The 13,024-nt window shown below is 37.0% G+C and overlaps 2 protein-coding genes across 3 annotated transcripts; one reads left to right on the forward strand and one right to left on the reverse strand.

Annotated features, from left to right (window-relative positions):
• The first annotated feature begins 1,307 nt into the window (after positions 1 to 1,307).
• On the forward strand, positions 1,308 to 9,541 carry rnf214 (ring finger protein 214). Of its 2 annotated transcripts, none has more exons than XM_079815337.1 (16): positions 1,308 to 1,471; positions 1,636 to 1,731; positions 1,818 to 1,983; positions 2,073 to 2,132; positions 2,980 to 3,120; positions 3,347 to 3,480; positions 4,226 to 4,294; positions 4,383 to 4,479; positions 4,580 to 4,668; positions 4,773 to 4,860; positions 4,948 to 5,043; positions 5,859 to 6,433; positions 6,567 to 6,684; positions 6,792 to 6,941; positions 8,681 to 8,773; positions 8,866 to 9,541. In XM_079815337.1, the coding sequence occupies exons 2-16, from the start codon at positions 1,676 to 1,678 to the stop codon at positions 8,926 to 8,928; spliced, it is 1,995 nt and encodes a 664-aa protein (XP_079671463.1). In that variant the 5' UTR covers positions 1,308 to 1,471; positions 1,636 to 1,675; the 3' UTR covers positions 8,929 to 9,541. The 2 variants fall into 2 exon arrangements, with proteins under 2 accessions (XP_079671463.1, XP_079671464.1); XM_079815338.1 differs by having other exon boundaries at positions 1,313 to 1,488.
• Positions 9,542 to 9,573: 32 nt separating this feature from the next.
• Positions 9,574 to 11,838, reverse strand: apoa1a (apolipoprotein A-Ia). Its single transcript, XM_079815360.1, has 4 exons — positions 11,719 to 11,838; positions 11,464 to 11,515; positions 11,137 to 11,260; positions 9,574 to 10,323 (listed from the first exon to the last, which is right to left on the reverse strand). The coding sequence occupies exons 2-4, from the start codon at positions 11,504 to 11,506 to the stop codon at positions 9,723 to 9,725; spliced, it is 768 nt and encodes a 255-aa protein (XP_079671486.1). The 5' UTR covers positions 11,507 to 11,515; positions 11,719 to 11,838; the 3' UTR covers positions 9,574 to 9,722.
• Positions 11,839 to 13,024: the final 1,186 nt, after the last annotated feature.

The raw sequence follows: 13,024 nt of genomic DNA on the forward strand, positions 1-13,024 counted from the left end.
ACAGATTTTAGAATCATATCTGATCACAGATTTACTAAGCAACTATTGTATTAACTTTAATATAATGTCCACTCTTAACAGATAACATGATTTTTATGATCTTGTGCATGACAAAAAAAAGCTTTATTGATCTGGCACTAGGCTATTTTACAGTAAACACTTAATAATCTGTCCAAACTCTAAACATTCATGTTACGTCAATGACCTTTTATGTATTGTATTTGTTATATTATAGAGCCTATAAATGTTAACTTGCTGTTGCCAATACATTTTATTTCAGTATTTATTACATATTTCAGTCGATTTCATCAGTAAAGCAATATAGTGGTAAAGCCAATATGGCATGTTTACTGCTATGTGTAGTATTCCGTTCCTGAAATAAATACACTGAGTGTCATTTATATGAATATTTGTGATTTCTCTCTATTGTGGGCGCGTCAAACGCGCAAACTAGAGCCTTGCGAAACATAAATAGTGTACGCTCCTCAAATCGCAAGTGTTTACTGGTTTATTGATCCAGGGGCCCGTTTCAATAAGGAGGTTCCACCAACTCTGAGTTTAAACTTGAACTCTGAGTTGACTTACCTTGAGATGGGGAACTCTGAGTTTTGGGTTTCAGAACAGCTGAATTGAGCTAGTTCAATCAACTCTGAGTAGACTGACTCTAAGTTAAAGGGATAGTTCACCCAAAAATGAAAATTCTGTCACAAATTACTCACCGTTACTCACAGTTGTCCCAAAACCTGTATGAGTTTCTTTGTTCTGCTTAACACAAAAGAATATATTTTGAAGAATGTTGTTGAATAAATGGTTTTAGCTGTTTTTGTCTGATTGATTACAGGCTTTCAGATAAATAGGTAATGCAAACATGAGTGAGTTTGATTAGTCGACTTCCTTCATTGTCATTTGGTGACTACTGCAGTGTTTACAACAATGCCTGAAATAAACATCTACAAAATATCTGTGGCCTAATAAAAAGTATATGACTAGGCTGGTGTTATTCTGTGTCATCCTTAATTTCGTGATTATTTTGATAGCATCAATTTTCCAACCTCCACGGCCCCAATCACGTACCCTTTATCAACACCAAACTACAAATGTTTTCTCATATTGATATCAAGACGAATTATTAAAGTAAATGCACACTTACTTTTATGTCAATTTTTTTTGTTGCAAACAACATTAAAATCTCTCCATATACCCCTGGCTGGGAATAATCTAAAAGTATACTACTATAATGGGAAATTCCACCCAAAATATTACAGGAACTAAATATGGAACCAAATATTTCAGGAACTAGATATATTGTAACACCGGAAGTAAAACCGGTTTAGATGATGTCATGAAAGTTGCGCCAGTTGTCTTTGCCTTTTAAAAAATATCATTATTCTCTTAATGTATTTACATTACATATACTCTGCGTATTCTGTTACTTATTTGCGCACCACGACCAGCTCTTTTAATGTTTAGTGTGAGTTTCGGTTTCATGTATGTGCTCTTTCGTTAACTCTGCTTTTGGCGCTCATATTTCACTGGAAATACAACCTTCGTCATTTAAAATCAGTGTTGTCATGTGTAAATTAAGTTCATAAAAATACTTATGCTAACGTTTAAAATCTGAATGACGTTTTTTAGATCCAGAGTATTTTGTCGCTGGGTTTGCCTGTAACGTTAAATGGAAAGTGAAATGCACACCGAGTGGAGTTCGGCTTTAGATGAAGACTTACTTCAGTAAGTACAAAACAGCTTAAAGTGTATTTGAAAGTGTTTCTAGTTGGGACGGTTCATCATCACGGTTGTCCCTGTTCTCTTGGCAGGGACCCCGTTTCTGCAGTGATTCCGCCTGATCCTTCACTATGGAGTTCGTCAGCCGGGCCCTGGGCCACTGAGAGCAGCTTCCCAACAGTATTCAACCAGTATGCTGAAGAGCAAGATTACAGCACTTTTACACACAGCAATGATACACAGAGCCAAACAGTACAGGTCTGAAAAAAACCTCCTAATGACACATCTCACAAAAGTTATCATCTAAATGTAGTTTGATTTATTAATTGGAGTTATCTCCACCATAGACTGAGGACTGGACAGAGGAAAGATCTACAAACACAAATGAGGACTGGGAATCAGATATGGTAAGTTTTCAGTACCCTACTGCAGGTTTTCTTCATGACCATGGTGTGTGTGTACAAGTTATACTAGTAAGCACCAAGTTTGCTCACAATTATGAAAGATGATTAAAAGGGGATTTTGCTATTTGAAATTCTGAAAACATTATTTGCTTTAAATTTTACACAGGGTTGCATAATGTTGAACTTGAAACCAACGTGTGTGTGTGTGTGTGTGTGTGTGTGTGTGTGTGTGTGTGTGTGTGTGTGTGTGTGTGTGTGTGTGTGTGTGTGTGTGTGTGTGTGTGTGTGTGTGTGTGTGTGTGTGTGTGTGTGTGTGTGTGTGTGTGAGAGAGAGACACATTAGCCTTGTACTGCTGGACAGAATAACCTTGTTATTGTTCTTTCAAGAGATTTGTTGCACAAATGTCATACTAGTTTTCTAGCAAATATGAATTGGGAAACAATTCAGCATTGGAACCCTGCACTTTTTTTTACTGTTTGTGGAGTTTACAAATGTCTTGCAGATGTTTTTGGAAAGTATTTCTGTTTTGTATTTTTCTAATATTACTTTAATTCAAATGTTTCATTACATAATATTAAGACAACAAACATTAATACATTTGAATGAATTAACAGTATTTTAAAGAGCATCCTTTCAATGGAAGTTAGAGTATCCTTTTGTACAGAGGATGGAGTACAAATAGACAATGCCATAAATTAGTGACCTTGAAATAGGAACAAAATATTACTTGAATATACTTTTAAAGTATGATTAACTGTGATATATTTTAATTGTCATTTAATAGTCTCAGACATTCAGACTCCAGTGTATATATTTCTTATATATCTTTATATATTTCCCTTTCTTTAGCGTGCTTTAGAAGACTGCAGTATTGAGTTGAATGAGCAGTATGAGGCTCTTGTGAAGCAGCATGCAGCAGAGCAGGAGGAGCACACCATCTGTGTCCACAGTCAGGAAAAGACAAGAGATGACAGAAATCATCAGTACCAGGTTTAGCATCACATCTGTACATCACAGAAACAACAATATAATAGTACAGGTTCTGATATGTACACATGGTCATTTGAATAGCAAGAAAGGTACTTAAAATCTCCCTCGATAGATAATGGTAATACTTTGTGCAGTGCTCTTTTAAAAAATTCTGGTATTACTATACTTTTTAAGCCTGATTTTCATTGGTATTTAAACATAGCTTTTTTTAAAATCATTTGTACAGGGTTTTATTGAAAAAATTGAGTCTTTACAAATTAAATTGGAGCTGAATAGTAGCAAGACCACACGGAAAAACTTCACGGTAAAACGGCAAGAGCTTACTGCAGAGAAAGATCGAATGGAAGAGGAGAAAACAAGGTAAACTAACATTCAAATATATGTGAAATTCAGCTGTCTGCTGTGGGCAGAACATACAATATAATTGAAATGTCTGTAATGTTCACTCTATTTTGTTGATTTGGTGCTCAAGAAACATTTCTTATCAATGTTGAAAACAATTGTTCTGCTTGATTTTTTTTTCCTTTGATGAATAGATAGTTCAAAAGAACAGCATTAATTTGAAAGGGAAATCTTTTGTAACATTATAGATGTCGTTACTGTCACTTTTGATCAGTTTTATGCATTCTTTTATGCATTTAAAGGGTTCGTTCACCCAAAAATGAAAATTAGCTCATGATTTACTCACCCTCAAGTCATCCTAGGTGTATATGATATTCTTCTTTCAGACGAAAGCAATCAGAGTTATAAAAGTCCGGGCTAATCCAAGCATTATAATGGCAGTGAATTGTTGCCTCGTTAATAAAGTCCATAAAAGTACATCTATCCATCAAATAACTGCTCCACACAGCTCTAAGAGGTTAATAAAGGCCTTCTGAAGCGAAGTGGCACGTTTGTGTAAGAAAAATATCCATATTTAAAACTTTATAGACAAAAATAACTCTCTTCCGGTGGATTGCCGTACGCATCAACATTTTCTTTTGGGTGAATTAACCCTTTAATTGTACTGACCATAAACTTTTAAACAATAGTATACAATAAACGGTAATATATAATATTGGATAGATATTATTTATTGAATTTAAAAAGATATGTATTTGTTTAGATTGGCTCAGGAGCTGGAGGACACAGAAAAGAAACTCAAGATGCTGATCGAGGAACAGAGTCAAGAGAAGTAAAATATTCAAAACGTCAATTGAGAAACACCCAAATACCTCTGGATCTGTGTGTTTATCTGTTTTTTTGTGCTTGTGTTTGTGCAGGCTCTCCTGGGAGCAGGAAATAGCTGACTTGAGGGTAGAAATGGAAACGCTCTGCAGACAGGCAGAGCAAGCCAGTCAGACCGTTCTTCAGGATGAGGTAAATCTTCACAGCACATGTCTCTTCTAGAAAACTCACAGATAGAGTAATGAATCATGTATGTCATTGTCTGACTGTGTATTGGTTCATGTGTGAGCAGATAGCTGCACTTGAGATGCAGAAAGAGCTTGCGCTTTCTCAAGTGGAGGACTGGATTGTAGACGCTGAAAAATATCTTAATTTTCTCAGGTACTGTGTGTGAATGAATGTTTGTTGACGGGTATGCACACGCAGTGTGTCCACATGCATGAAGGTGATATGATTTCTTAGGGATTTGTGCTTATTCTGGACAGATTGAATCCTTCCCAGCAGCACCTGCAGCAGCAGCAGAAGTGGGAGCACAATGTAGCAATGGTCCGTGGCAGTCTGGTTGGACTAAAGGTGAGGGGAGGAGCTAATACCAGTGGATTACAGGTGTAGGGAGTTTGCAGCTTCTCTCACTCTGTCTTTCGTTTTTTTCTTTCATAGAATAAGTTTAATGAAAACCATCAACTCCTGCAGAGAGGTGAACAGTTGGACAGTTTGCCCTCAGTCCTGATCCCATTACTTCCAGCAGTGCCTACAGTGAGTGTCAATTTATTCATTATGGCCTAGGGCTAGAGGTGCACTACTATTCAAAAGTTTGGGTTTCAAAGACTTTTAGTCCTCCGTGTCACATGATTCTTCAGAAATAATTCTGATATGCTAATTTGGTGTTTAAGAAACATTTCTTATTATCGTCAATGTTGAAGATCGGTGTTGAATGTGTTTTTTTTTTGCCCAGGATTCTTTGATAAATCGAATGTTCAAATGAACAGCATTTATTTTTTTAAATAGAAATCTTGCAACCTTTAATCTCATAAATCTAGTAATTTTGATGAAACTAATTCACCCTTGCTGAATAGAAGTGTTAATTTCTTACAAAAAAAATCTTATTGAATCCAAACTTTTACATTTTGGACTAGTTAATTTTAGTTGATAAACTGGCAGAATGGCTATTTTACCATGGTTCGAACATCGCCCATCCAGTCATATTTATATTTTGAATATGTTTTGTGAATATAATGTGACTCTTGACTAATTGTATGTATATATCTTGTATCTATATATCTTTTGGTTTGCTTTATTCAAGTTCGTAATTAAAAGTACTTTATCTTTTTATTCGTAAAATATACTGGTTTATTAAAAATAAGCATTTCTGCATGATTATGTAAATATAACATACCAACTACCTCTAATATGGTGGCGCATCATCTTTTATAACAGAACTGCATGTTCTGTAGAGTTGCTGCTTAGGCATAACACAGTTTAATTGTATTATAATTATTTTTCATAGTTAAAAACTGATGAAAGTAATGTATATTTTTGTGTCATTTTCTTTTATCTTTGGCTTTCCGAAGTTGGAGATGATAATCAGTCCACTTCAGAATCCTGCTTCTCATCCAATTTTCAACAGTGGTCCACCAACTACCACACATTCTCCTCCCATAGTTCATCCCCAATTCCACCCCTCGGTCACACCACCGCAAAGAGCCACACCGCCACTTTCAGCCCCGTCTCCTCAAAACACACCATATGCACCCGTCACTATAGGTCCACAATCTGCACACGTCCCAAACATTTATGTCCCTATGACAACTCATGCACCTGCCCCTCAAATACCTATGCAAACCATCTGCCGGCCTCAAACGTCATCCTATGCTCCCGTCACGCCAGCCCCACATATCCTTCCACAGACACACGGAGGCATCTCCCTTGCACCCTCAGTTGTTTCAGCTGGCACCTTTGTTGTATTACCAAATAATCACAGTGCCAGTTTTCATCCCCAAGCTGCAGTGCGCCTTCCCCAAACGTTCATGCAAACCACGTCTACACGTAACTCCTCCCCCCAGCCCCTCCCCTCCAATCCTGCACCGGCAGGCAAACTGGACAAGCTTCTGGAGAGACTGGGCTCGCATTTCCCACAATGCACAAGGTATTTTTAGCAGACAATATGATTTTAGTAGAATTTTAGTTTTTTTGTCTTGTTGACAGTTTGTTGATTCTGATGTTGCCAAAGAGTAAGGATTGCTTTCTTAAAGTGGCCTCTCTGTTTATGTCTGTATTAGAGATCAGTTAACACGTGTTCTACAGCAAATCAAGAGTGAGCGCGGTACTATGGCTGGCATGTCGATGGATGATGTTACTCAGCAGGTTGCACAGAGACTTGTGCAGAACCAAAGACCGGTGTGACGGCACACTCATCTCACTCTTCCTTCCTTTTGTTTTTGTTGTTACTTTTCTTCCTTTGCATTGCTTGTATATTTTTTAACTTGATCACTTTATCGTTTTAGCCACCAGGACCTATAGCACCTCCGTCTGGATCTAGAGCCTTTCCTGCTTCAGTTGGCCCGATCCAGCGTCCCATAGCCCAGCCACAGCATCCCATGCGGCCTCATTTCCGTCCCCCGGTTGCTCAAGTTTTCCACACAAGACCCCCACAGGTAGAATTCAACTTTAAACCCCTTTTCTTAAATCCCATTTAACAAACTACTCTGGACTATAGGGGAGAGTGGCGTAAGCTGTGCCATATTTTACTGTCCCTTCATTCCTTCAAGGAGGAATGATACAACGATAAAACCTAATATGCTTAATTCAGAATGTCTGCTATCAGCTAAAATAAGAAAGCAGAGTCATAAAAATAAGACTTAGGAAAAAAGTGAGACAAATTGCCCCACGTTATATGTGGATGTTTTTGCATTTAAAGGGGTCATGAACGGCGTTTTTTTTTAAATTATTGTTTTATGATGTTTCCTGGGGTGCACTTATAATGCTAGAATGCTTTTTACAGCAAAAATTGTCATAATTTACAAAGGCATTTTTCCTACCCTGATTTTAGCCTCTGCTCTGAACGCTCCGTTTTAATGGGCGTGTCTGCTGTGAGAGTTCAGTGTAAACACCCACTGCTGTGATTGGCTAACGTTTTTGCATTTGAAATAGTATTACTCTCTCTTTTAGCGTGTTTTTACTATTACAGCTCTCATGGTTAACTAATCGTGAAAAGTGTTGCATTACATTTAGATCTATGGCATTATATTTAGATCTATGGCATTACATTTAGATCTATGGCATTATATTTAGATCTATGGCATATTTAGATCTATGGCATTATATTTAGATCTATTGCATTATATTTAGATCTATGGCATTATATTAAGATTGTGGCATGAAAGGTTGCAGTGATGATCATTATAGCCAATCACACACATGTTGAGCGCATGAAAGCAGCAATCTCGTCATTGCAACTCAGTTTCTGTACACTAACGATTGCTTTCATCTTCACTGACAGTGCAAACGTGATATAGTTAAGAGATTCGTTGAATAAAACGGGAGTCACTGATAAACTCTCCTGTTTGATTGACAGCTCCAGCGAGCGCTGCTCAAACGGTTGCAAAGAGAGCTTTCTTTGATCGCTTTCTTTATAGAATTGAATCACTGTTAAATAGCAGATTATTTTCATCCTACTAAGAGAAACAACGCAAGTTGATGTTTAGTCACTGGTCTGATTTACTGACACACAGAAGAACATCTGACTACATGAATTATTACATTTCAGATCAGGCATTAGAATGAACACTTACATGTTGCATTACTGTTGAACCCAGTCACTGCACAATATTTTGTAATCCTCAACGCCATGTTTATTGCTTTGTAGCTCGATGGTTTAACACTAGGCCTATGTTAAATGCGCAAATTGGTGGGCGGGGCTAAACAGACAGTGATGAAGTAGGCGTTGATATTCTTCTGCTGAAGCGGTGGTTCACCACACGATGACATCAAGGTGTGGCATATTCTGAAATCGATTTGCTGGGCCTGGTGTCTATAAAAGCTTTTCTTTGACTAACAAGGAAGTTTTCAGCTCTGAACCTTACAGGATATTCTTATATTACCATGACCTTTTATATATCAAAAGCAAGGGAAAGTTGACTTCTCAATTCATGACCCCTTTAAAAGAAATATATTAACATAAATTGTTATTGCTAACAATAAATATTATTACTCTTTTTATAATCTCATTTCAAAGCCCTACTATATTTTACAGTATTGTTTACTATATATCCATAAACCAACCAGGAAACATTCAGTTTTCAGATTATTTGAATGTATTGAAACAGGTTTCATTATTTTTGTCATTCGTTTTTTGGAACCATTTAAACAAACCTTTCTTCTATGTCGTTGTCAGTCTGCTATGCGGAAGTTTTGTTTGATGTGTCAGAATCCTGTGGATACTGGAAGTCAGTACAACACAAAATGCTCCCATACAATGCACAAAGAAGTGAGTGTGTAACGTTCACAAAATACACATTTAGGTGCATTACTTGCTTTGTCTATGTTCTAATAACTGTTGTCGTTTCTCCTTTCATTTAGTGTGTCAGTGTTTGGCTCAAGTCCAGCAAGAATAACTCTTGTCCTTTCTGCCCATCCAAATGAGGATTGAGAAAACAATCACACTTATAGCTGAGCCAAGTGAATTAAGTTTTTATAATTCTATAATAACTATCTGGTTAATGTTAGAAAACAAATTGGTCCATTCCTGCTCAGAATTGATGATTATTATTATAAAGGACAGTATGTTATTACACTAATTTGTTACTTTGCTTATCAATGGAAATCCTTGCTATATGAATTGTACTTTTTTCAGTATTCAGTGTTATTCCAAAGATTTAAACTTTAACCTGAAGTATAATCCTCATTATGTAAGCTTTTCTAAAGGTCATGTAACATGCACACAAACTCCAAAACAGAATAAAATGTTTCTTTCACTTCAATTTTTCCAAGTGATGCAGAACTACTTAACTGGAAAACGTTGCTGGCATATTTAACTGTATTTTATCAAATGAAGGATCAACAGAGGCCTTTATGTGGAGAGTTTTATACATTAAAGAGGAAAAATTCATTGATTAATATCTTTGAGTGTAATCACTTGGTCACCCTTTAAAAAAAAAAAGATTTGTTAAGATATAAAATAAATTATAATATTGTTAAAAATGAGAAATGTATTATGATAATATACATGTTTCAGAAGAGAAGAAAACACTGACTCAAAGAAATTATTTTTGTGCTTTTTATTTGTTTGCATTGTTACATCAAAGATCATTTATCTTGAGCATAAACATTCATCACACAACCCTTGCACCTACAATCCTTACGACGTTGCCAAACACTAGAAAGTTTGTTCTTTGCTGTTGTCTGAGGATCTGAGTGTGCAAAGTCCTTGTGCACTTTTATGCCTGGACGGCCTTGGAGATGGTCTCGTACACCTGTGCTATCCTGGCCCTCACATCCTCAATGTAGGGCTCTATGCGGCCTGGGAAGTCCTGGGTGTATGGGGTGATCTTCTCTCTGGCCTCCTCAACAGCCTTCACCAGCTGTTCCTTGTATTCCTCAGCATAGGGGGCAGCCATGGTCCTCAGGTCCTCCAGACGCTCGGTCAGCTTAGTGCGTACAGCCTCAACCATCGGCACAATCTTGGACTTGGTCTCCTCAACGTTGCTCTCAAGCATCTGCTTTATGTCATTCAACAGGGGTTGCAGCTTGGCACGCATCTGCTCAGCATTTTCACGGTTCAGGGTGGCATACTCCTGGTAGAGGGGCTCCAGCTTGTCACGATATTCATCAAAGTGCTTCTGCAGCACCTGGTACAGCTCGGCGTGGTGGGGCTCCAGCTTGGATCGGATGTCTTCAATGTCGGTCAAGAGGCGCTCGCGCAGCTGCTTGGTGTTCTCCTGGAACTGCTTGGCGAAGTTCTCAGCGTAGGGGGTCAGTGTCTGGGAGGTGGTTTGGGCATATTCTTGAAGCTTAGTCAGGCTCTCTGAAAGTTGCACCCTGAAGAAAACAGAACATATATTTAGAAAACTTAAACACAAACCGCTTCAGTTAAAGCTGGAGGTCAAATCCTGGAATCATAAATCACACTGTGCTCATTCACTTAGGCCAGAGGAGAACTGGCCTGACAACCTGGTTTCTCCCACGGTTTATCTCCAGTATACTAGTGTCACCTAATGAAGCTTTGATTCCTTGGCCCTGGGTTCTTGCCACTGTCGCCTTTGAAGAGCTGCTTATAGCTCAATTTAACTTTTCATACCCCCGGTTTCACAGACAATGCTTAAGCTAATCCTAGACTAAAATGCATGTTTGAGCTGTTTTAACTGAAAGAATCTTGCACTGACAAATCTTAAAATATGTCAGTGGCATTGTTTTATCTCAAGATGCACACCAGTAATGTTTTTTTCTTGGGCACGTTTATAAAAGTTACTTAAATGTCCTAATTGAACTAAGGCCTAATCCTGGCTTAGTCTAAACCCTGTCTGTGAAACCGGGCCATTATGACTGAGCTTTGCAGCACTGACACAGTTATAGAATTAACTTTACAGCTGAAATGAAATTTGTTTCATAATGAATTAATTTTACAACATTCACTCTTATTTTCCTGAGTGTGTGAAACTGATTTGGAAAACATCCTGTACTGTATAAAGAACTATATAAATAACTGATTTGATAAAAATAAAAAAGAGAGATACAGAAGACATGATACTGTATTTCGAAAAGACATTTGGGAGAAGTAAAAAAAAACCATGAACAGAATATTAAGACATGAAAAAGCAAAGGACAAAAGAGTGAGAGACACATGTCTCTTACTTGTATTGCTCATAGTCGGTTCCGTCCAAATTGTCGAGTAACACCTGAGCCTGATCCTTGACCTGGGTCAGGTACACCGAGGCTGCTGACCTGATGGGAGTGAGGTCCAGCTGGGCCTGGGAACCTATGGAGACACAGGAAAAGCTTCATAAACCACAGTAAAGACTATCTCAAGCTTTTTGTGAAGATACATATGGTGTATAAACAATTGTGACCATTAATACAAAGCGTCAACAAAATCATCAACTTCATGATTGTTTGAACTTTAACACTAAAGAAAAATTTGATGACATTTAAGCCAAATGTGAAGCAAGGCGTGTTACTTACCCACAGCCAAGAGGAGAGTCAGTGCAAGAGCCACAAATGTCATGGTTGAGCTCTGAAAGAGAATACACATATTCTACCATCAAAGGACTTTTGACCAAGGTCTATATAATAAAAAATAGAAAAGAGCAATATTATAATATTATCAATGTGTCTTTGCTAATATCTAAGTTCTCTTTGTTTCTATCTTTACTCCTGCCCTCTGTATTGTGAATAATCTTGATCCAATCCTCCTCTCCTGCTGGTTTGAGCTCTTACCTGAGTGATGCTTCTCTGAATGTTCGAGGACAGACAGCAGAGGCAAAGGTCTTATATAGGGCAGGAACAGTGCGTGTCGAGTTGGAACCCTGTCCTCTTACACATCAGAGGTTCAAAGGGAAGGTGCAATAAGAGATGCCTAGATATCTGTAGACAAGTCAATGCTCACAAAACAAATCACATGTACGATATTCCATGCTATTATTTCTGTCAGATAAAATCTTTTAATTGAAATGTAGAAAATATCTTCTGAATGTCATTTTTCAGATATTGCTTTGATAAACCACTGTGAATCAGATGTTTAATTGCATCTAAAAACTCTACTTTAGAAACTCTATTCAATAATGTCAATTAAAAGTGATTCAGCAATTAAAGACAGGTATAGCAATATTAGGTTGTTTTTATGCTTGTTGCAGAACATGGCATTTATTAGCTTGTGATTAAGCAGTTTGTTATTGAACAGAACCAATCTGTGATTACATCTCGGTGTCATAACAGATTTGGCAACGTGTAGCAAACCTTGATCTCCACCTCCTGCTCCAAATCAAATTTTATCAACTGTTGTCATGGGGAAAAGTCCATCACCAGTCAGGGGTCATTGATCAATATGTTATCTTTGTCCCATGATTTACTCAACTGGTCACATTCTTGAGTAAAATTACCTTGATTAGCTTATGCTAAGTTGCATTTTGACTGAAAACTAAGGACATTTCAATTTAGTATTCATAAATTAACCATAATACTGATTTCTATTTACAGAAATGTGAACATGTCCACTAAAATTTATTTTATATACTGTCCTAAAACCTTGACTAAACTTCCTGCTACGCTACACAAGTGCTGGACTTAAATTTTAAATAAGGAATTCTTTAAATAAAAAATAAAAAAATACATATAAAACATATACATTAACCCCTTAACTGTCGCCCCCTTTTTGAGAATACACATGAAAATGCACTACCCAAACTTAATTCTGTAATTCAAGAATGCTTTGGAAAATAGACCCTTGGTAGTGTTTTAAAGAAGACACTCGGCAGATTATTTCTGACTTGAAAATAAATTTAAAATATGAAAGTATGAAAAAGTTAGGGACGTTTAAATTTACTGTAAATAAAAAATACTGTACTAAATATTTTTATTTTATATAAAATATATATTTTATAATAAAAATTTTATCTAAAATTACTATAAAATCAAAGCCATATGTCTAACCAAGTTGTGTTCCAAATTCGAAGTTGATATAGGTAGTTAGGTACCAAACCTTGAAGTTCCCTTGAGATTTTGTTTAGGCGCTATACCAAAAATA

This window comes from Gobio gobio, assembly GCF_949357685.1.
Source record: "Gobio gobio genome assembly, chromosome: 4".
NCBI classification, from domain to species: Eukaryota; Metazoa; Chordata; class Actinopteri; order Cypriniformes; family Gobionidae; genus Gobio; species Gobio gobio.